The following is a 26006-nucleotide window of genomic DNA, read 5'->3' as shown; positions in this document are numbered from 1 at the left end:
TTTATATTTTTATGTGGTGCTGAGGATTGAACCCAATGCCCCGTGCATGCCAGGCAAGCGCTCTACCACTTGAGTCACATCCCCAGCCCCTAAGAGGCTTGATTTCTAAAATCAAGGGTCATGCTCCCTGAAGACTGCTGCGGAGAACCCAGTCTTGTCTCTTTCACTTTCCCATATTTGCTTGCAATCCTTGGCTTTCATTGGTTTTTAGATGTTCTACTCCAGTTACATTGCTCTCTTCTCTGGGTGTGTTTTCATATCATTTTCCCTCTGTGGTTCTTTTCAGTCCTCTTTTTATAAGAATACCAGTCCTTTCTAAGTCATATTTCGAGATCAGGTCATATTCTGAAGTATTGAGGAAGGAGTAGGATTTCCACCCATACCAGTATTTCAAAAAGTAGTAGACTATACATTAAAACAAGAGCATGAAGCCTAATTGCGTATTTTCTACGAGTTTTGACAATTTTTAAAATTTTGGATGCATAGTTTTCTTCCATATACTAATTACATTGTAGCTGTAATACGTGAGTTATCAGTATCCTTTAATCAACCCACACCCTAACTTAAACATTTCTTTGAAGAAATTTTCTTGATATTTCTAAACTTATTTTCCTTTGTCTTCTCTCTGAACAATAATAGTAAATGGTCAGTATCTACTGGAGTCACTCTTAATTAATTCATGTGTTATTTGATATTGGTTTTGATTATATCAGAGAATAAGCAAATTACAGCTTGGGGGCCAAATCTACTCAGCTGCTAATTTTGTCTAACGTGTAAAGAATGTTTTTTACCGTGTTTAAATTCTTGGGGAAAAAAGCAAAAGAAAAATAATATTTTGTGACATGCCACAGTTACATGAAATTCAAATTTTCCTGACCATTAATAAAATTGTACTGGAACATAGATCCATACATCTATAGATTATGACTGGTTGCTTTGGTGTAACAGTGATAGTTGTATAGTTGTAACAGATACCTAATGGATCACATAATTGGAAATATTTATTTATTTATTTTAATTTTTTTTAGTTGTCAATGGACTTTATTTATATGCACTGCTGAGACTCAAACCCAGTGCCTCACACATGCTAGGCAATCACTCTACCACTGAACCACAACCCCAGCACTGGGAATATTTATTGTATGACTTTTTTCCTGAAACCATTTGCCTATACCTGGATTTTAATAATAGTTTTTTTCCTAACCTATTTGGTGACCTTACACACTTTAAAAAAACGCAAGTCATTGTTTTTTCCAATTGTATATTATATATTTGTGCCAGAAGTATATAACTTCTAAAATTTTTTAAATTTTATAATAGTACAATTTTACATTAAACTAACTGAAAGGGAAAATTATATTGATTTGTATGCGCACTTACCAATGTGTTATATTCTATTTCCACAAGGACTTGATGTTATTCCTGATTGCATTTCTGAAACCTTTATGTTCCTGGTTGATGCTCAGTAAATATTGTTAAACTGAACTAAATGTACTTGTAAATTAATATGTATATGTATGTCTGTGTTGGGCATTTTTAATTAGAAAACTCAGTCCAAAAAACAGGACTAAATTTAGTGTTACACTTACATGTGAAGTTCTGGAGCTCTCTGTTAAATAACAGGGTTCTTTGAATATTTAACTAATGTAATGAAATTTACTGTAGATTTTCAACATGTTAATGACAAAACTGAAAATAGAATAAATAGATTCCAAATTTCTGCTTTGCATAACTCAGAATGCATAACTCAAAACAAAAGACTTTAGCAATTTGCAGATGATTATTGCAAATTGGATCTGAATGTGTAGTATTCAGTGTGTTTTCAGCTTAAAAGACATATGAAGTACCCCTCCTTGTTTAATTTCAAATTATTTCTTTCTTACAGTAATCCTCTTCAATAATGCTCCAATTTTTTCCTTTCTATGGAAATTAGAAAAAAAAACTATTTTAGTGTTATAAGAACAATCCTTGTTCATCTTTTCTTTTTAAATTATTTATTTGATGATTTATCTTTAAGACTTAACTTTGTTAACTAGTCCTTAGGGTAAAGTTAATTACCAAAATAAGAACTAGAACTCTTTCAAAGTCTGTTGCTTTTTTTCTGGTAGGAATCAGATTTAAAAGTTATATTTAATACATCAATAATTTATAAATTTTTTTTTCTTTTTTAAAATTTATTTTCTCGTTGTAGTTGGACACAATACCTTTATTTTTTTTATTTATTTTTATGTGTTGCTGAGGATCGAACTTAGGGCCTCTCACGTGCTAGGCGAGCGCTCTACCACTGAGCCACACCTCAAGCCCATCTTTTTTCTTATTTCAGTGGTATTGGGAAATTTTTATAGTATATAAGTTCTTTTACTATATAAAGGATGTGTAATTGTAAGAAATTGAAATACTTATACTGAATTAAACCAATTTTTTTTCAGTTATGTCTTGGTCTTATAACATGGAGTAAAAGTGCTACAGACAGCCTTGTTAGTTTTCTATTCTCTGCCAGGTCCCTACTTTACTCCTGATTGTATGTAGGTTATTGCATTTAATTTTTTTTTTAAGTTGCAGATGGACACAGTACCTTTTCTTATTTATTTTTATGTGGTGCTGAGAATTGAACCCAGTGCTTCACACATGCTAGGCAAGTGCTCTACCACTGAGCCATAACCCTACCTGGCTATTGCATTTTAACAGCATAATAAAGATAACACCCTTGTAGAGAATATATGAAAGAGATTAATTTTACATTTTCTTTGAAGTTGAAGCTTATGTATGTAGAAAGCATAATTTCATAACTCTGGCACTTTCATTTTTGTACTTCATTTTTAAAGAATGAAACCTCTTTCACTTAACCATCTTTGAGTGTCTATAAGTAGAAATAATTTCTGTGATTTTATTGAAGAATCAAATAGTGTATTATGAACAGTTTAATTAGTAATGCTAAATATGATTTTGAGTCATCTGTGAAAGATATACTTAGTTAGATAATCATAATTAAAAAGATTTTGAAATCTTTGCAGTGGTGGGGAAGGGGGAGATCCTGTTTCTGGGAGAACTCTCACTGTATATCTAATATTCTAGTTCCTTATCAGTATTCAGGTTGTTTAAGCTTATGCTTGTTTGGATCCTGGAAACCCTATAGTATTACAGCATAGACTTTCCCCGCCCCCCATCAGAGTTGATGAGGCATTCTCTCTCCAGTTTAAGGGGAGAATCCCTAACAGGTTTGAGAAATGAAGTTCGTTTCCAGTAAGAGAAAAGATAGTAGTTACTCCATAGGAAATTGAGGTAATGGATATTATAGGTCCTGTATTCTGGGAGTCATTTGAGGAAGTCCCAGGGATGAGATTTTTCTTGGGAAATTATTTTATCTTTTATAGAACTCCAGAAACCCAGGAATTTCTATTTGATTTATGTGTAATGACACCATGGATTTTTCCAGTTAATATAATTTCACTATATAACATTAATTCTTGAGACTTAAAAGTACTGTGAATTTCATGTGATAAATTCATGTATATGAATCCATTTAGAGAAGGTGTTTATTTACATTTCCTGGAAGATTTTTTTTCATCCTTCTAATAGATTCTTTTTCTTGGTTAATAATACAGAATATGGTGTGATATTCCAGTTCTCCAGATTTTTCTCTTAATCTTATAAGCTGAATTATTATATCACTTGCATATTTCATGCTTAATTTTTCAAAAAGTCGCTTGTAATTTTATCCAAATGTCATTCAGTACACTATTGGAGCCACCACCCTTGTTGAATATATGTTGTTTTAATTTATTTTACTTGTGATTGTTGTGGAAGTTGAAATAATCTGTGATTTCTCCATTTCCTATGAAAGATAATATATTAATAGCCAGGAATTTGATTTTAGAGTTTGTAGTCAAGACTGGTGGGACACCGTGTAATCTCCTTAGTCCCTTCAATAAAAGAAATGGAAATAATAGTAGTACCAATGTCATGGAGTTGTTTTGACATTAAAAATAAGTTCAGTAGTGTCTAGCGAATGTAAGTCCTTAGTATGAATTGTTTGAGATTGTCATTTTCCTCACCATTATTGTCATCACTACTATTATTGTTATGCTAATTCTACATCTTCTGTCCTTTCAGATTAATTTATCTCCCTCCCCTTCACTTCCCTCTTCTAAATATCTGCTGCATATAAGAAATATATCATTAGGACTTGTGGTATAGCTCAGCAGTAGAGCACTTGCCTAGCATGCTCAAGGCCCTGGATTCAGAACCCCACCTTCACAAAAATCAGAAACAAAATAAAGAAAAAAAATCATGAATCTGGTAACTTTTTGAATAATTTTTATCTATCCTCAATGCATAATTAATGCTTTAGTAAGTTTTTGCAGTGCTGTGATCAGGAAGACTGACAAGAACAATTGAGGGGAGAAAAATTTTATTTTAGGCTCCTAGTTTCACAAGTTCTTTCCATGGTTGGCTGATTCCATGGCACTGGGCCTGAGGTGAGGCAGAACATTATGGCAAAAGCATGTGGAGGAGGAAAGCAGCTCATGATATGGAAATAGGAAGCAGACAGCTCTCCTCACCAGGGAAAAAATGTAAACCCTAAAGCCATACTCCCAGTGATGTAATTCTTCCAGCCATACCCTCCCTGCCATACATGCCCAGTTAACCCATATCAGTGAACCAGTTCACTGATTATCTTAAAGCTTTCTTAATCTAATCTTTTTACCTCTGAACCATTCTTGCATTGTCTCAAGCATGAGCTTTTGGGCAACACCTCAGTTTTTGGTACTGAGGATTAAATCCAAGGAATGCTTTACCAATGAGCTACAATCCAAGCCCTTTTTATTTTGAAATAGGTTTTCACTAAATTGTTTAGGGCCTTGCCAAGTTGCAGTCTTCCTGCCTTGGCCTCCTGAGTCACTGGGATTATAGGCATGTGCCACTGTGCCCAGCAGTGGAATTTTTCTGGCAGTAGTTTCTTATGTAAAGGGGGCTCACTTAAAAATTGGACAGTTTCTACATGTGGTGACAAGGATAACAGCATTTTGCTCCATTGAGATGAGTCACTGTACTTGCTTTTTCTCTGTCCTCCAGAGCTAAGGAAACTGGCTTTTTGTCAGTTTTTTATAAGTTGATTTTTCAGTGCTATGTAACTACTAAGTGGGCTTAAAAAGTGATTACATAAACAGTAAACACATTGAAAATCAAAATTCTTTCCTGCAGAACCTTTCAAGTATCTAATATGCTAACATGCATCTAAAGAACAGTAAAATATGAGGCATTTTCCAAACTCATTTAACTATAGAAGTATTTTCCTAAGACTCCATCAGTCTGAACAGTGCTGCCACAGTATTTCACAATTATATCCATTTTGTATGGTTAATTTTTCTAAAGATCTGATATTGGAAAATTCTCCTATCTCAATGTGAACTGATTATACCATGTAATTATTTAGCTTACTATTGCTGATGCCATAGACAAATCTCCTAATTTTATCGAGACTCTCCAATTCCCAGCTTATGTAATATAAGTCAAAATAACCTTTTTGCTTATTTTACAGGACTTTTGTTTTTGTTTGTGGTGCTGGTGATTGGAGCCAAAGGCCTCATGTATTCTAAGCCAAGCTCTACCAGTGAAGTATACCACCAAACCTACAGTGTGTTTTAAGTAGTAATGAGAAAAGTTCTCCATGAATGTAGGATGTTATGGTGTTTATGGTTGATTTTTTTTGGGATCTGGGAGGTACTGGGGATTTAACCCAGGGATGCTTTACCACTATCCTAAATTTCCAGTCCTTTTTATTTTTTGTTTTGAGACAGGATCTGCTAAATTGCTTTGGGCCTCGCTGAGTTGCATATTTTTGTCCTGAACTTGCTATTCTCCTGCTTCTAACCCCGAGTTATTGGGATTATAGGCATGCACCTTTGAGGCTGGCTATAGTTGATCTATTTTGAAAGTTGTAGGAAGTTAGGTGTTTTTTTTTTAATGTGTTTCTGTAAAAATAAGTAGTAAGTTATTAGAGTTATTGGAAGTTTGGGGGGTCTAAGGAATGAAAATAACTCTCTTGAATCTATTAGTTATCTCTCTGAAAGCTCTGAAAAAATAACTGTTACACAAGGTAATTGAACCAGGCATCCCGTTTATTAATTTATTAATCTTAATGTTTGGTAAATGATCATGTAAGGCCAGTTTTGCTAATTTGTTACAGTTTTTACTTGTTTAGTGTGATATTGTACAGAAGAGTTCTGGGTGAGTTAAAATTTCTAGCTTTTGCTCCAACTGGATTTGTGGCTTTGATTGGTTACTTAACTTCTCTGACCTGTTTTTTATCTGTTTTTGTTTCAAAACAAAAATGAATGGACTGAATGTTAGATTTAGGTTCTTCCCTGACCTGGTTCTCATTATCTTTCTTATTCATCAAACCTATTTATAATAATTTTCTTTATGTTGTATTGGTGTTTGAAGATGCAGATATTAGGTTCTTAGAAGTACAGGATATATAAGCAAAATTATCTTACATATTGTAGAAGAAGTTCATGTAGATATCCTGCTATGTTTATAAATTTCCTTATATACACATTTTCTTGCTTTGTTTCTATATGAATAATTGATAATTCTATATGAACTTTCATAAATTGTTTTTTTATAAAATTTTCTAATTTGTGTATTTCTTTTTCTATTTCTTTAAAATTATTTCTTTCACACATAAAAAATTTTAATATTTCACCTGTTCCCTATCTCAAACTTCCCATCTTCCTATTCTGATCTACACTGCCTTATTTTCTGTCATCTTTTTAGAGAACAGATTATTTAGTAATTTATGTAACTTCACTCAGGTTTTTTTTTCTGTTTTGTTTGCCAGTATATTCCAAGTTACTAGAACAGCACAATTAGTCACTCTTTATTACTTTTATTTTGTACCAGGGATTGAATACAGGGCCATTTAATCACTGAGTTACATCCCTAGCCCTTATATTTTTCAGTTTGAGAATAAGTCTCAGGAAGTTGCCTCGGCTGGCTTTAAATTTACAATCCTTCTATCTCAGCTTCCTGAGTCCCTGGGATTATAGGTATATACCGCCGTGCAGGGCTTTGACACTCAATAAATATTGATCTAGTGATTAATATGTATAGATGACTTGTGTTGACTTTTTCAAAATGTTTCCCTGTTACCTTTTATTTTATTTTAAACAAATATATATACTAATATGTCTGTAGTTTTCCATATCAATATTACTTAAATATCTATTTTTATATACCTTCAGATATTTATACTTATTTTATGGAATGTGGTAAGATTCTAAAAATATTCTCAAAGTTAATTCATATCAGGAATGGGGAAATGAATGTTGAGGAGTTAAGCAAGCAAATGATAAAAAATTTTGCTAGGAAATCTCTTGTCTTAGATGTTTATTTGATACTTTGATTTACCTGTAAGTTTGGCTTTCTCAAAGCCACTATCAATTGAATTAATTTCTTCCTTTGAGAAACAGGTCGATAAAATCAGAGTTGTTGACAATTAGAGGTGTATTGAAGAATAAGGATAATTGGCATATGTTTATGTTTTTGATTGCTGTCAGTGACTGATTATAACCAAACTTCTGCACTCTCCCACTCCCTTAAACAGAGGGCAAATCAGTCTCAAAAAATATTGGGCAAAAATGATGTATACAGTACGATTTCTTTATTTGCAAATGCTGTCTAGTGCTAGGTAACTGCTGATGAAAGTTCATGCTTTTCACTCTAATTCCAGTTAAGAGAAATTTGTGAGTATTATAGTAATATCTAGTCTATAAAAGTGTAATCAAGTAAGTTGCTTTGAAGGGAAAAAGGAAACTTTATTTTGGAGAGGAAAATCATCCAGGGTCTTCTTAAACCAAGCAGTAGTCATACGGTGTACATTCCAAAATAATGTCAGTTACCTGGGGGTAGGAAAACATCCAGAAAACCAGAGCTAATAAAAAAAAAGTAACTAGCTCCCAAGACCACAGCAATTACTTAACCACAGCATCCAGAATCATTTAACCACATTAGTGTTTGTAGGCAGTGGAAGTATTGAAGGTAGCTCAGTATCCAGGAGAAGCACACATGTTGTTGAAGAAATATCTCTTTGTCTTTTGTTTTATATTTGGTTCCTGGATACTTCAGTAACAGATCTGCTGTGGGCCTTCTGTTCTTAGTAAATAACACAGATTATTAATAGACTTAGCCACTTTGCTTCTGTTTCAGAAGTTCTTTAATTAAAACTTCTTTTAAATTAGAATTTAATATGTACTTTTCTTTTGTTCTTTATCAGGGCTTAAGTATTTGAAGACTAGTTGTTTTAGATTCAAAACTAAACTTATCTATTAAATATTACGAGTACAAAAAAAGAGGTAACATTCTACTATAGTATGCCCAGTCTTTTATAAAAATGGATTATATCTTGGAAATTATTTCCACATAAAACACCAACAATAAATTGTAGACTTTTCCCCTCTCCTCCTGACCTTTTAGTATTAATTAGGTTGATCTCTTTGGTAGAGAATATTTTGGAAAACTCTTCATTCCCAGGCAAATTGCAAAAGGTTAGTCATGGTAGTAACTCTATATATTACATATTTCAAGGAGAGTAGCAAAATGACTTTCTCACATCTATAAACAAAATGCTTACTTAAAAAATGTTCCTTTTTAAAAATTTATCTCCTTTGATATTTTTGTTTCATGTTATGCTTTTATACCAAAATCATGGACATTTGTATAACTGAAGTCAATATATACATAATGCATATGTTTGCTTAAAGTATTTTTGTCTGTTAGTTTATGCCATTAAAGGAGTTTGGAGTTGACTGCCTTTCATAGCAGGGACCCATCATCAGATACTTACATTTACACAGGATCTAGAAATTAGAAATAGATTTTGGCAAGGGAAACGATACTTTAGAATTCAGAGAGCCAGGCATGGTGGCACACTCTTGTAATCCTAGCAGCTTGGGAGGCTAAGGCAGAGGATACAAGTTTGAGGCCAGTCTCAGCAACTTAGGTCCCAAGCAGCGCACCAAGACCCTGTCTTAAAATAAAAGATGAAAAAGGGCCGGGGATGTAACTCAGTGGTTGAATGTTCCTGGATTCAATGCCTGATACCCTCTACCCCGACCCTTGCCAAAAAACAAAAATAGAAATTAAAAGACTAATGCCATATTTAGGAAGCATCTTGGCAGAAATAACTAAGGATTACAAATAGGGGCTCAATACAAACTAAGATGTACATATCTTGTTCCTTCCTTTTTAAATATTAAAAAAAAAAAACTCTCGAGGGCTTTTGAGGGTTTAGCAGTAGAGTGCTCGCCTCGCACTGGTGGGACCAGGGTTCAACCCACAGCACCACATAAAAAATAAAGGTATTGTATTGTGTCCATCTGCACCTTAAAAAAAAATCCTCTTTTGAAAAAGTGGTGTGAGATCCTACTGATTTATTTTTTTGTTGAGAACACAATGACTATGTACATATTTACTGTTTATTTGTAAAAAGTGGTTTAATGTGTTTTAGAAATATCTCTATAGAAGGTATTTTTTTTTTCATTTTACTGGCCACTTTCTATTCACAGATATTTTTTTTTTAATTAAATGTTTGTTTAAAGAATCTCTCACAATTTTAGACTGTATTGGACATATGCATAACACAAAAATATTGAAAGAGTTGATCATAAATTCTGTAGACTTTTTGAAACAATCTTCCATGGTTTGTTTAGCATACATATTCCTGTAGTGGAGCTTCACTATAAGAAGGATCTTATTTCACACTTCAATTATGTATTTTAGGGCTAACTACCTTAGTGCCCATTGAAACCATTGATTCTGGGATTGAATAAAATCAGTCTTGTTTGGGTGAGAGCAGAAGTGGCTTTACCAATCCCTTTATTAAATAGAATTATTTTGGACTACTAATTGTAATCATGGCTACCAGAGTCACAGTCCTTCCTAAAATGGAATGTTGTTTGTTATAGTGGTAAAACTAGTGCAGGAAACCAAGGAGGGGCAGGCTTTTCAGGAAAGTTTGCTCAGAGGTTCAGTGGTTAAGTGCCCATGTATTCAATGCCTGGTACCCTACCCCCCCCCAAAAAAAATTTAAAACAATAAAACAAAAACAAAATAGAAATTTAAAGACTAGTGCCATATTTGGGAAGCATGTTGGCAGAAATAACTAATTAAGGATGACAAATAAGGGCCCAATATGGTCCGACAGTATGGGTATTGTTATAGGCATTTGTCAATACATGTGAAAGAAATGATATTAGATTCTGTTCATAGGGACTACATGTCAGTGACTAGCGAGGCCTGTCTTCAAAGGGACCAACAGTTAAAGAAAGAGTCCTATGAGTATCAATTACTTAACTGTCAGTGGCTTACAAATATTATATTATTTGGATTTTCTCTTTAACTGGCTTACAAATACTACTTATGTTGCAGAGTTAAAAGGAAGTCTCTTGGCCTATGTACAGTGATTTTTCATTTTTATTTCTTCCAAACTAGCCAAATAATATTTTGTTTTGTCTGTGTGTAGGAGGGTAGAAAGTGGGGATGTGGTAAAAGTAATGTGAGAAAAATAGAGAAAAGCTGAAGTACCAAGTCTTGAAAATTAATATACTCATTAAGTCATATATCTGATTTTAGATTTAAATATGTGATATTTAGATAGCTCATGTGTACTAATAAAAAATTGGTAGAAAAGTCTTAACTTTTCTACAAACTTAATGTTTTGTCAAGCCCTTATGAGATAACTTTAAAAGTTGACAATTGTATATTTTGGTATTTATTGGAGGTATGAATTGAATTTGTGTATCCTTGTACTTCTTTGTTGTTGTTGTTGTTGTTGTTTTGTTTTCTTGCTCTACTGGGTATTGAACTCGGGTATGCTCTACCACAGAGATACCCACCAGCCCCCGCCCCCTACTCTTTTTTTGGTTTTGAGACAGGACCTTGCTATGTTGCCCAAGCTGGCCTCAAACTTGTGATCCTTCCATGTGGCCTTTCTAGTTGCTGAGAATGTTGTACTTTGTGATATTTAATAATGGGAGGAAAGTAGTGTATTTTGATAAATACACTACTTAAAATTTAAAGTATTTTTGACTTTTTGGTCTCTCATAGAAAGTTTTATATATATATATATATATATATAAATAAAATTTTAGTTGTCAATGGACCTTTAGTCAAAATACGTTATTTATTTGTATGCAGTGGTGAGAATCAAACCCAGTGCCTCACATGTACTAAGTAAGTGCTGTTACCACTGAGCTATAACCATAGCCCATGGTTACTAAATTTTGTTCAGTGATTTTCTTACACGTATTGAGATGATCATAATAGTTTTTATCTTTATTCTTTTCTTGTTGTGTTTTGCTTTATGTTGTTTGATCCACACCCCTCCTTTTTAAAATATTTTATTTTTTAATTGTAGTTGGACACAATGCCTTTATTTTATTTACTTATTTTTATGTGGTACTGGGCATCGAACCCAGGGCCTCACATGTGCTAGGTAAGCGCTGTACCTCTGAGCTGCAACCCCAGCCCATCCCCGGCCCTTTTGATGTTTTATTTTGAGATAGAGTCTTGCTAAATTGCTGAGAACTCAAAATTTTCCTGGCTCATCCTCCGGAGTCACTGTGATTACACTCATGTGCCACCACAACTGGCCTCTTTTTCGCGTTTTAAAGAGTGTAGTTATATTAATAGATATATTTAATGTTAAGTTCCTGCTCTCCTATTAGGTTTCTCCAGAGAACCGAGGCGCGCGCACACACACACACCCCGCTTATTTTAAGGTATCCTTCATCCGAATCTCTTAGGTGAAAAGTCCCAAGATTTGCTGTCAGCACACTGGCAACTCAAAAGAGCCTGTGGTATGTCGTTCAAGTCCTATTACAAAGACCTGAAAAGCAGCACAGTTGAACATGTAAGTTCCAATTTTATTTCAAGCCTGAATCTCAAGACAAAACCAGTATCCCTGCTTGGAGAAAATTAGGAAGACAGAGTGAATTTTCATTTAGTCATTCTTTTGTTTTATTCAGGTCTTCAGTAGATTCGGGGAGGCCAGTTCTCAAAGGGAAGAGCACTTTGGTTGAAATAGTCTACAGATTTAAATTCTAGTCCCATTAAGAAATACTCTCACAAATATACATAAAATAATATTTAACCATCTAGTCCTAGGCTTTTCTTGCTTGTCATGATTTTGATGGCGTTTTCTCAAAAGATGCAGGAAAAAGCATTTGACAAAATACAGTGCATGTTCAAAACACTAGAAAAACTAGGGATAGGAACATAACCTCACCATTGTAAAAGCTTTATATGCTAAATCCAAGCATCATTCTAAATGGAGAAAAATTAAAAGCATTCCCGCTAAAAACTTGAACAAGGCAAGGATGTCCTCTTTCACCACTTCTGTTCAACATGATTCTTGAAACTCTAGCCAGAGTAATTAGACAAAAGAAAGAAATTAAAGGGATACAAATAGGTAAAGAAGAACTCAAATTATTATCAGCTGTTTGCTGATGACATGATTCTATACTAGAAGAACCAAAAAACTCCACCAGAAAACTTCCAGAACCGATAAATGAGTTCAGCAAAATAGCAGAATATAAAAATCAATACCCATAAATGAAATGCATTCCTATACATCAGTGATCAATCCACTGAAAGAAAAATTAGGAGAACTCTTCCATTTACAATAGCTTCAAAAAAGTAAAATACCTGTGAATCAATCTAACAAAAGAGGTGAAGGAACTCTACTGTGAAAACTATAGAACACTAAAGAAAGAAATTGAAGAAAACCTCAGAAGATGGAAAGATCTCCCATGCTCCTGGGTAGGCAAAATTAATACTGTCAAAATTGCCATACTACCAAAAGCATTATTATACAGATTTAATGCAATTCATATTAAAATCCCAATGACATTCTTCATAGAAATAGAAAAAGCAACCATGAAATTTATTTGGAAAAATAAGAGTCCCAGAATAGCTAAAGCAATCTTTAGCAAGAAAAGCAAAGCAGGATACATCACAATACCAGACCTATACTACAGAGCTATAGTAACAAAAACAGCATGCTATTGGCAACAAAATGGACTTGAAGACCAATGGTATAAAATAAAGGACACAGAGACAAACCCACAAAAATATGGTTATGTCATACTAGACAAAGGTGCCAAAAACATTCACTGGATAAACAATAGTCTATTCAACAAATGGTGCTGGCAAAACTGGAAATCCATATGTAGAAAATGAAATTAAACCCCTATCTCTCACCCTACACAAAAATTAATTCAAAGTGAATCAAAGACTAGAGACCCTGTGCCTAATAGAAGAAAAAATAGGCCCCCATTTCATCACGTCAGCCTAGGATCTGACTTTCTTAACAGGGACTCCTAAAGTGCGAGAAGTAAAATCAATAATCAATAAATGGGATGGATTCAAATTAAAAAGCTTCCTTTCATCAAAGAAAACAATAACGTAAGGAGAGAGGCTACAGATTGGGATAAATTCTTTACCACATTCATCTCTGATAAAGCATTAATCTCTAGAATATATAGCAAACTCAAGAAACTTAACACCAAAAAAATGAATAACCCAATCAATAAATGGGCTAAGGAACTGAACAGACACTTAACAGAAGAAGAAATACAACTGATCAATAAATATATGAAAAAGTGTTCAACATCTCTAGCAATTACAGAAATGCAAATCAAAACTACTGTAATATTTCACCTAAATCCTGTCAGAATGGAAATCATCAAGAATACAGGCAACAATAAATGTTGGCAAGGATGTGGTGAAAAAGGTATACTCATACATTGCTGGTGGGACTTCGAAGTGGTGCAACCACTATGGAAAGCAGTATGGAGATTTCTCTGAAAATCGGGAATGGAACCACCATAAGACTCAGTATCCCACTCCTTGGTTTATATCCAAAGGACTTAAAAATCAGCATACTATAGTGATTCACCCACATCAATGTTTATAGAATCTCAATTCACAATAGCTAGACTATGGAACCAACCTAGGTGTCCCACAATAGATGAATGGATAAAGAAAATGTGGTATATATACTCAATGGAATATTACTCAACTTTAAAGAAGAGTATAATTATGAAATTTGCCAGTAAATGGTTGGAGTTGGAGAATATCACGCTAAGCGAAATAAGCCAATCCCACAAAACCAAAGGCCAAATGTTCTCTCTAATATGTAAATACTAGTGCACAGTAAGGCCTGGGGAGCAGGGGGGGGTGTCAGGGAAGAATAGCATTATCTTAGATTAGGTAGAGGGAAGTAATGGGAGGGGAGGGGAGGTGATATTTGGATAGGAAAGATAGTAGAATTAAGCAGACATTATTACTATATGTGTGTATGTGATGACATGACCAATATGATTCTGCATCCTGTATACTCAGAAAAATAAGAAATTATATCCCATCTATGCATGCTATATCAAAGTACATAAATGCATTCTACTATCATGTATAACTAATTAAAACTAACAAACAAATAAATAAATAAAACTGAGAATAACATTTAACCAAACATCTGGGCATCCTGTGACGTAGTCAGTTTGACACATAAAATTAATCATCACTTGGATAATATTTACTTGGTCATGATATATTGTCCTTTTCGTTTTAATACATTACAATATTCAGTTTACTATTTTTAAATTTGTGTAGATGACTGAAATTATAATCTTCCTTTTTTATAATCTTTTTTCTGATTTTTTTTTTTATGTGTAGTGCTGGGGATTAAACCCAGGGCCTTGTGCATGCAAGGCAAGCACTTTGCCAACTGAGCTATATCCCCAGCCCGCTCTTTTTCTGATTTTGATACCAAGGGTACACTAGCCTCAAAAAGTGAGTTTGATAGTGTTTCCATTCTCTGAAAGAGTTGTGTAAAGTTAGAATGACCTAGTTTTGCAAATTGGGTAAAACATAACAAGCGAGGAAATGTTTATTTTATTTACTGATAGACTTTCTTTAAATTTATAGGACTAATCAAGTATTCTGTTTCTTCCTTGTTGGTTTGGTTTTGGTTATTTATATTTCCTAGAAATTTATCCCTTTCACTACAGTATCCAAATTTTTGGCATAGCTTTGGTCATGATAGTCTCTTATTATCCATGGTTTGTTATGGTTGATTTTTTTCAGATATGTTGTTAAACACAATTTTTTTTCAAGCAATAGAAAATTTATTTGCTTATAGTTCTAAAGTCTGCAAAGTCCAAGAGAACACAATTTTTTTAGCTTCATGAACTCTGCTCTTAAATTCATTAAGTTCTTATCCTTTAAACATTGTAATAAAATATACATGACATAAAATTTACCATTTAACTCTTTCTAAGTAAACAGTTCATAACATCACATGTATTCACAGTGTCATGCAGCTATCTCCACTGTCTTTTGCCAGAAATTTTCGTCATCCTAAACCAGAAATTCTGTTCTCATTAAGCAATAACTCTTCATTTCTCTGCTTTCCTCTATTTTATTTTCTGTCTCTATGAATTTTCACATTCTATATATTTTATATAAAAAAGATTATCCAATACGTGCCCTTTTGCATCTGATTTTTTTCACTTAACATAGTATTTTCAAGTTTGACTTATGCATCATTATGTTCCAGATCTTTGTTTTCACGGCTGAATAATTTTCCAGGAAATATATGTACTATGTTTTGTTCATCCATTCATACATATATGGACACTTCAGTTGTTTCCACATCTTTGCTGTTGTGAATAATATGAACACTGTTGTGCAAGTAGGTTTTGAAACTCCGTTCTGTTTTCCTGTGTTACATAGGAGTGGAGTTGCTGGGTCATATACAATTTCTGTGTTTAATATTTTTAAGTTTCCTCCTACTTTTTTCCCAGAGCTGCCACACAATTTTATATCACATCAGCAATGTGGAAGATTTTCAATTTCTTCACATCCAGCCTATTTTTAAAAAGGATGATTAAACTCTCTTTTCTCCAGTGAATATTTTTGGCACCTTTGTCTAGTCTGATGTAACTATATTTATGTGGGTTTGTCTCTGTGTCTTCTATTCTTTACCATTTGTCACAAGTTTGTTTTTGTGCCGATAGCATGCTGTTTTTGTAATCATAGCTGTGTATATTTAAGGTCTGGTATTGTGATGTAACTGGATACAATATCTTTATTTTGTTTATTAACTTTTATGTGGTTCTGAGAATCGAACTTAGTGCCTCACACATGCTTGGCAAGTCCTCTGCCACTGAGCCACAGCCCCAAGCCCATCTCCCATTAATTTTTAAAATGCTATTATCATATTTTTTATTTATATTTCTCCTTGGTGCTTTTAAAAATATAACTAACCAATGTGTTGTATTTGTTCCTATGTGTTCTTTTCATTTTTTAAACATGAGTTATATAGTTAATTTATTATTTAATTTTTCAGGCATGTTTAGCTTTATGGGTCTGATTCTGCCATTTGTTGCTTCTGCTCACTTTCATTCATGATGATTTATTTCCTAGTATATGTTGTAAATCATAAGTTTGAAGTAATGATCCTTGATATGTCCTCAATGGGAATGCTTTCAGGTGTTTGTTTAAATATGTTCTTCAAGGGATGCTGCCAGGTATCCATGAGTGCTATCAATAAAATCACTTTAAACTAATTTTTTTGCTTTGTTATTCTATATGGGTATCAAGTATTCTGATATTATGAAAGTTGAATTTATGGTTAACAATTCTTAGGGAAGATTTGTATTTCTTCAATGCAGAGCCTCTATAGGTAAAGTACATTTTGTTTTGTGAGCGGAATTGAACCCAGGACCCCCTCTACCATTTAGCTACATCTCTGGTCTTTTTTTTTTTTTTTTTTTTTTGAGACAGGATCTCACTGAATTCCTGAGGCTGGCCTTGAAGTTATTATTCTCCTTTTTAATCCACTTGGGTGGATGGGATTATAGGCTCTTGCCACTGTGCCCTGCTTCAGTTTAAGTACATCATTAAAATGGATGGTTGTCTAGTTCAGGCACTAAAAATGTTACTTACTATAACTGACTGTTATCTTTTCAACTTTATACTAGGTTCGTTAACTATACCTCTTACCTTACTTGGGACTCCTGGGACTCCTTTCTTTTCTGTATATTGAATACCATGCTAGTTCAATTCAGGCTGTGGTTTGCTGTCAAAGGAGTCTTATTCAATTTGGGTCTAGAATACTTATTCTTTGGAACTATACTTTGACATCTTACCTGACTTCTGTTTTGTCTTTTCTACTGCTACTTAAAACATGCTTTGAATCAAAGATTTTAATTCATGATTTTGCATTTGAAATGATTTTTACCTGGAGGCAGTCTCTGCACATCTTGTCTACTGTATGAAAGTAAGAAGTCTTTTAAGACCAATTTGTAATCCTGTTTGTAATTGTAAACCATTATTGATGTCATTTTCATAGCAATTTTCAGTTTTTCTTATATCACATGTTTTAATAACTTTTTATGTGGCTGTTGTACTTGGGTATTGATGATTTGGATGTGAAATAACTTTTGGTTGCCTCTTTTCTGAAGTAGTTGTTTTTTGGCTTGCATTTTGACACAGTAAAAGCCATTTTAACATACTATACAAATCAAGAAATAGTGTAGATAATACTGCACTCTTCCTTGGAAATGACACTTTGTGTAAGAAACATTAACTTTCTCAATAAAAACTTTTGTATCCTTAGATCATTTTCAGCAAGAATTTGTATTCTCTTTGTTTAACTGATTCTTAAAATACATATATTTCACTTTTTGCCATTCTTCATTTACAATTCTTAATATTAGTATGTTTATATTTCTTTTTCTTTTGCAGGTTTTCTTTAGGTGATGCTAGGAGGCCTCTTTATGAAACAGCAGTTTTGGTAGAAGATGTGGTGCACACTCAGTTAATTAATCTGGTAAGAGCATATATAACTTTATTTGGTATGCATTTATAATCTATTTGGTATGTCTTCTCTAAATGCTGCTTATGTTGGGATTGCAACCCAAATAAAAAAGTTTAAAATTTTTTTCTTTTTAAATCAGTAATTTTTTTCACATTTTTATTGAGATATAATTTTATTTTATTTACTTGTTTAAGTGTATAATTTGATGAGTTTTGACTATGTGTTATTGTCATTAACTACCAGAACAATCATAATACAGAAATTTTCCACCACCTAAAAACAATCCCTTGTTTCCCTGTGCAGTTAGGTTTTTCATTCCAACTTCTGGTACTTAGCACCCAATGATCTACTTTTTTTCCTTTAAATTTCTAGGAATAGTTATTGAATGGGCTTCTTTTTAAATGTTTTTTATTCTGATTAGTTCTACATGACACATTTTGACACATCATACATAAATGGAGTGTAACTTATTTTTCTTGTTGTACATGATGTAGAATTATACAGGTCTGGTAATCATATATGCATACAGGGTAATAATGTCCATTTCATTCTACTATCATTTTTCCCCCATGACCCCTCCTCTTCATTAGTTCCCCCTTCTAATCCTAAGTACCTATATTGTACCCCTCCCCCCCCCACAGTTGTGAATTAGCATCCTCATATCAGAGAAAACATTCAGCCTTTTATTCTTTGGGATTGATTTATTTCAATTAGCATAATATTCTCTAGTTCCATCCATTTACTGGCAAATGCCATAATTTCATTCTTCTTTAAGACTGGTATTAGTCCATTGTATATATTCCACAATTTTTTTATTCATTCATCTGTTGAAGGCACCTAGTTTGGTACCATAGTTTAGCCATTGTGAATTGAGCTTCTGTAAACATTGATGTGGCTACATCACTGTAGTATGCTAATTTTAAGTCCTTTGGGTATAAACTGAAGAAATATAACTAGGTCAAATGGTGGTTCATTCCAAGTTTTCTGAGGAATCACTGTACCACTTTCCATAATGGTTGCACCAATTTGTAGTACCACCAACAATGTATAAATGTACCCTTTTACCCTACATCCTTGCCAACATTTACTGTTGTTTGTATTCTTGGTATTTGCCATTCTGACTGGACGAGACAAAGTTAAGTGTATTTCTGATTTGCATTTCTCTAATTGTTACAGATGATGAATATTTTTTCATATGGTTGTTGACCAATTGTATTTCTTCTTCTGGGAAGTATGTATTTAGTCCTTTGTCCATTAATTGATGAGTTTTCTTTTTTTGGGGGGGGGTGTTGTTGTTTGGTTTTAAATTTTTTGAGTTCTGTATATATCCTGGAGATTAATGCTCGTATGTGTGATAAAGATTTTTTCCCATTCTATAGTCTCTGTCTTCATGTTATTGATTGTTTCCAACTATGAAGAAGCTTTTAAATTTGATTCCATCCCATTTATTGATTCTTGACTTTACTTCTTATGCTTTTGGACTCTTGTTGAGGAATTTGGTTCCTAAGCTGACATGGTGGAAATTTGGGCCTACTTTTTCTTCTCGTAGGTGCATGGTTTATGTTTTGGTTCCTAAGTTCTTGATCCACTTTGATTTGATTTTTGTGCAGGGTGAGAGACAGGGATTTAATTTCATTTTGCTACATATTGATTTCCAGTTTTACCAGCACCATTTGTTGAAGATGCTATTTTTTCTCTAGTGCATGTTTTGGCACTACCATGAGATAACTGTGTTGATGTAGGTTTGTCTCCGTGTCTTCTATTCTTTCTATACCATTATTCTGTGTATCTCTTTGGTGCTAGTACCATGCTGTTTTTGTGACTATGGTTCTATAGTATAATTTAAGGTCTGATATTGTGCCTCCTGCTTCACTCTTCTTGGTGAGAATTGCTCTGGCTATTCTGGGTCTGTTATTTTTGAATAACATGAAATCATGAATTTCATGATTGCTTTTTCTATTTCTATGAAGAATGTCATTTGGATTTGAATAGAAATTGCATTAAATCTGTATCATGCTTTTGGTAGCATGGCATTTTGACAATGTTAATTCTGCCTATCCAAGACTGAGGGAGATCTTTGCATCTTCTAAGGCCGTCTTCAATTTCTTTCTTTAGTGTTCTGTATTTTTCATTGTAGAGGTCTTTCACTTCTTTGGTTAGGTTGATTCCCAAGTATTTTATTTTATTTTTTTTTGAGGCTATTGTGAATGGGCCTAATTTCTCTTTAAGTATATTCATCACTGATATATAGGAACACATTTGATTTATGGGTGTTAGCAGGATATAAGTTTAGCTCTAGTAGTTTTCTGGTAGAATTATTTGGATCTTCTAAATATAGAAAAAATACTTATACAGGTAAATGAGAACAATGATACAACATATCAAAATCTCTAGGACACTCTGAAGGCAGTGCTGAGAGGAAAGTTCATTGCATTGAGCTCATTCAATAAAAGAATAGAAAGTCAATGAATAAATAAATGACCTAACGTTATATTTCTTAGCCCTAGAAAAGGAAGAAATCAATGCCAATAGCAGTAGAAGACAAGAAATAATTTAAAAAAGAGCTGAAATCAATGAAATTGAAACAAAAAAAATTCAAAAATTGACAAAACAAAAAGTTTGTTCTTTAAAAAAATAAATAATATTGATAATCCTTTAGCACACTAACAAAGAGGAGAGAGAAAACTCAAATTACTAAAATTTGTGATGAAAAAGGAAATATCATGATAGACACTTTTAAAATACAGAAAATAATTACAATCTATTTTGAAAATTTATACTCCAATAAAATAGAAAATCTCAAAGGCATCGACAAATTTCTAGAGACATATGAACTACCCAAACTGAATGAAGAGGACATATACAAATTAAACAGATCAATTTTAAGCAATGAAACAGAAGAAACCATCACATGCATACCAGCACAGAAAAGTCTGATGGATTCTCAGCCGAGTTTTACAAGACCTTCAAAGAAGAATTAGCACCAATATTTCCCAAATTATTCCATGAAACAGAAAAGGAGGGAGCCCTTCCACAATTATTATGAAGCTAGTATATCACCTGGATAACAAAACCAAACAAAGACACTCCAAGGAAAGGAAACTTGAGACCAATATCCCTGATGAATATAGATGCAGAAATTCTCAATAAAATTCTGGCAAATTGCATACCAAAAACATATTAAAAAGATAGTGCACCATGATCGATGGGACTCATCCCAGGGTTGCAAGATTGGCTCAATATATGGAAATCAATAAATGTAATTCATCACATCAATAGACTTAAAGACAAGAATCTTATGATCATCTCAATAGATGCAGAAAAAGCATTTGACAAAATACAGTACCCCTTTCATGTTAAAACACTAGAAAAACTAGAGATAGTAGAAACATGCCTCAACACAGTAAAAGCTATCTATGCTAAACCCAAGGCCAGCATCATTCTAAATGGAGAAAAATTGCTCTAAGAACTGGAACTAGATAAGGATGCTCTCTTTTACCATTTTTATTTAACATTTCCCTTTAAACTCTAGCCAGAGCAATCAGACAGACAATAGAAATTAAAAGGATATGAATAGGAAATGAAGAACTCCAACGATTACTATTTGCTGAAGACATGATTCTATATTTAGAAAATCCAAAAAATTCCACCAGGGATCTAGTTTCTGTCATTTTATCACTATACTTTTTTTCTTTTAGAATTATTATAATATTTTTTATTTTGAATTTTATTATAAAAAATTTTATAATTTGTACTAAGAATGCCCAGATATCCTTCAGTTTTCTTTAATGTTAGCATCTTTTTTGATTATAATATGATGATGAAACCAGGATATAACATAATTATAATACTATTTATCCATATTACTTGAATTTCATTCATTTTCCCTCTGTTCTATGTCCCATTTTATGTTCTAAGACCCAATCCAGGATACCATGGTACATTTACATATTATGTCTTTATGACTTCCTATGATAGTTTATTAGTATTCCATTTTTTTCATATCTTTAGTATTTTTGCAAACTACTGGTTATTTATTTTATAGAATGCTTTTATCTTTCTGTTGTTGCAGTGTTTTCTTATGATTAGAATGAGGTTATGAATTTTTGGTAAGGTTACCACAGAAGTGACAGATCCTTCTTAGTATACTTATTGAAGGGGTTCATGTTATTGATATGACATATTTGTGATATTAGCTTTGGTAACTTATTTAAGGTGGTGATGCTGAGTTTCTACACTGTAAAGTCACATTTTGTGTGTGTGTGTGTGTGTGTGTGCGCGCTTGGATTTAACTCAGGGCTCTCGACATGCTAAGTATGTGTTCTTCTCATCTTACTGTGTTTTTTTAAAAAAATTTATTGGTGAAATAGAATTATACATACAAGTATACTTCATTGTGATACGCTCATATGGCCTGTTTAATTCCACTGTACCTCCTTTTCCCCTCCCCTTTTACTTCTCCCTGATATCCATTCTCTGCTTTGCTGATCTCCCTTCTGTTTTCATGAGATCCCCTTTTCTCTCGGTTTCCATATGTAAGAAAACATAATGACCTTTGTTTTGTGTTTGGCTTATTTTGTGTAACATGATGCTCCTTCCATTTTCTTGCAAAAGACAAGAGTTTTATTGTACTTTATGGTTGAATACAACTCTTCTATATATGTATACTCATATACTACATTTTTTCCCCCGATTCATCATGATCATCTGTTGATCTAGGTGTCCACGTGGCCTAGTTCCATAGTTTGACTATTGTGAATTGTGCTACTGTAAACGTGGGTATGCATGTACCATTTAATACTGTGGTAGATGACTTTACTCCTTTAGGATAAATTCTAAAGAGTGGTATATCTGGGTCATATGGTGGTTCATGCCTAGTCTTTTGAGGAACTTCGTTCTGCAGTCTTCTTGCTACTGTTTACTTTCCGAATTTAAAGATATCGCATGTATTCTGTGATATTCTTTGTCTTCAGTTGAAGAGGCAATGCAGAGTGTGCATACTCCATCTAAATTCCCTATGTATATTATTTTAATCGATTTTCTTAACCTGAGTTGATTTGGCTCAATGAGTACAGTTTCTGATTTTTTTTCTTTATTCTCAGAGTCCTTTTTTTTGGGGGGGGGGGTCATAGCATGTTTATTTTACTGTGATCTAAGAATTATTCTTTCAGATATTGATGAAAATAAAAAGTACATTACAAATGGCAATTTATTTGTAATAAAATGAAGTAGATCATTCCAGATTTAAGCTGCTTAATTAAAAAATAAATTGCTTGTTTGGATACCTGTGGTAGTCTCCTATTATTCTTTTTCTCTGAGATTGAACCTGCTAGGTTAGGCTCTTGATAAGTTTTTAAAAAATTGTTGTTGTTTTAAGCTATAGATTATGTTGTGATGTCACTTGGTGATGATTGGATGTGACTTAAACACCGAAGAAAACTCTTTGTGTGGATAAGGCTTTATAATTTACTATTCAGAAACCAGAGTTTTCAGCGCTGTGGTATGTTTCCAGATGCAGTAGCCATATATCTCAAAATATTCTGCTGTTGATTTGCTCTTATGAAGGAATTGCTATCTGACTAATGTGTTAGCACGAAGTCTCAAATTATATATGTAAATGGCTCTCAGGTGTTCTTAGTACATTAAAGTTTTCTTTTAAAAATTGTTTTAAAAGCAAAAGTGTAATAAAGCTATCCATTAGTTTTCAATTTGCTGTATATTGTTTCATCTGGTTTCTGATTTAGTAAATTATTAGGTATTTTTATTTTATTTATTCATTTTTATATTTATTTATTCAGAAAGACTTTCTTGAATGACACTAGATGAAATTCCTGTCTAGGACCCAAAGATGAATAAAAGCATAAAGTTTTTTTCTGATATAGATACATAAGAAGTGATTTGAAAACTTTATGGTAACTGGTAATGCTGATGTGCAAAAGTGAGATGGGGTTTTGAGAAGAGGAATCAGGTCAGCCTGAAATTCTTCATGAATTTGTATCTTCATGTCTATATAAAAACATATTGTCAGGCTGGGGATGTGGCTCAAGTGGTAGCACGCTCACCTAGCATGCGTGAGGCACTGGGTTCGATTCTCAGTACCACATAAAAACAAAATAAAGATATTGTGTCCATCTAAAACTAAAAAATAAATAATAAAAAAAATATTGTCTTTCATAGGATTCAGTGTCTGTTTATTGAGTTGAATTGAGGGAAGTATCAGCGTAGAGCTTATAAACTGTTGACTTGAAGATGTGATGTAGAAACATCTTTAATTTCATTTGCACTGATTTTTAAAAAATGATATGTATTTAGTTGCCAACATTTAAAAACCAGAGCATTTTACCATTAATACTTAGGATTTCTAGCTTCTCTTGAAACTTTGGATTGCTTGACAACATAGGCCTGATTTTAGAATGGAAATCTGAGCTTCATAGCTGCTTCTACTTATAGACTGGGTACAGTCTGATCATTCCCATCCCCTCAAGTCAGGCCAGTCTTATTTCCTTGATGAGTAAAACACCCAGTATTTATGAAGTATACCACAAATTTTTGCTGTTTTTTCCGTCTTAGTCCTTAACTTCAAATTTTCCAGAAAACTTATTTGTTAATTTTGGAAAAAAAGTAATGCATTTTATAAGAAATCTTCCTTCCCTTCAAAAGCTGGAGGAGGAACAACATTATAGAATTTTATAGGCAAAGGTAATAAAGGTTATTTACCAGTATGATTTACCTTTTTTTTAAAAATCTGCAACTTGGCTCTGTTAATGGGAGTGTGACTTTTTTTGAAGTTAATACCAAATTATGAAAGAAATAAAAAGCACCTAGATTCTTGTTGCTTTCTATTTAGAAGAAACAAAAGTGATTCCATCAATATATCCTCTGTTGTGTCTCCCTGGGACAGTGAGCTAGGACTTTTGCAGCTAATTTATCTTTTTTTCCAGTGGAAGGACCCTAATACCTTCATCTGAAGCTCAATGTGAAAGAAAATATGGAAAGTCAATACTATTGCTCATATTTCTTCACTCTTCTTGGTGTATCCTCTAGCCTCTTTTTTGTTTAAAAAAAGCATATATATATTGGATTGCTGTTCAGTTTTTCAGTTGAATGAATCTTTTATGTCATGGTGGTGCCTATAAAATCTAAATTCTCCTTAAATGCAGATTCAGTTTTTCTCATCAAAGTGTGTGAGAATTCTTTGCAGAATGTGAAATTCTAGATTCCTAAGAGATTTTTTTTTTTTAAATAATGTCTTCTGGTGGAATTAAAGAGTCGGTATTTTAAATATACTTTCAATATCTTTGTAATCCAAACAGTCCAAGGATGAGATTTGAGAAACACTAACATACATCTATCTATATACACATGTAAATAGACACATATGCCTATAATTATGTATGTACATATATGTATGTATGTATGTATATATATATATATATATATATATATGAAGTATCTTTTCCCTCCCCATTATTCTAATAGTTTTAAATTTGGCAGTTAATCTCCTTATAGACAGATCTTGTATAAAGTACTGTTCAATTCTCATGACCAGTTCACTGAGGCTATCAGTTTTGCCACCTCAGTAATATTTTATGTGTATGTTTTAAATTTTCAATAAAATTTCCTGTGAGAACTTCAATTATAAGAGTTATCAAAACAAGACAATTGAATATAATTTATGATTGCATAAAATAAAGGAAGTAGAGGTCCCACGGAGACCTAATGAATCATATGATGGAAACTGTCATTTAGCTAACCAGACATTCGACTTTCTACTAACATTAGAGCATATATATATGACTCAGCAAACTAGTATTTACTTGGTGCTTACATGAATGAGATATATGAGTTTACAAATACCATCTGGGGAACTAAATGTGTAGAGTAATTGTTAAATCTCCCATGTGGATTAACATTTATTGAATTCTCAGTCTCTCTTTCTGTTATTTCTAATGCTTTTTAATTTGGAAAATGTTGTGCAGGTGCTCTTTTCTCATTCATTTACATTTTGTGTTCTCTTCTGTAGCTGAACTAAGAGAAGTTTAGATTCCTATTTTCCAGTTTCTTTTCAAGATCTTCAGAAAAGTCTTTTATCAATAACTGTACATATTCTTTCTCCAAT

At 33.0% G+C, this 26006-nt stretch overlaps 1 protein-coding gene across 2 annotated transcripts in view; it reads left to right on the top strand.

Moving 5' to 3' along the window:
• SUPT3H (SPT3 homolog, SAGA and STAGA complex component) overlaps window positions 1–26006 on the top strand; it is a gene marked incomplete at its 3' end in the record, with an annotated part of 501076 nt that overhangs the window by 211428 nt on the left and 263642 nt on the right. For both annotated transcript variants that reach the window (XM_081296142.1, XM_081296141.1), the window contains exon 3: window positions 17815–17899. In XM_081296142.1, coding sequence (XP_081152268.1) covers window positions 17815–17899 — 85 coding nt within the window. The remainder of the gene's footprint in view (window positions 1–17814; window positions 17900–26006) is intronic.

Source organism: Spermophilus citellus (assembly GCF_964194105.1).
Source record: "Spermophilus citellus genome assembly, chromosome: 5".
In the NCBI taxonomy this organism is placed as follows: Eukaryota; Metazoa; Chordata; class Mammalia; order Rodentia; family Sciuridae; genus Spermophilus; species Spermophilus citellus.
This window is presented reverse-complemented; position numbering and strand designations above follow the sequence as displayed.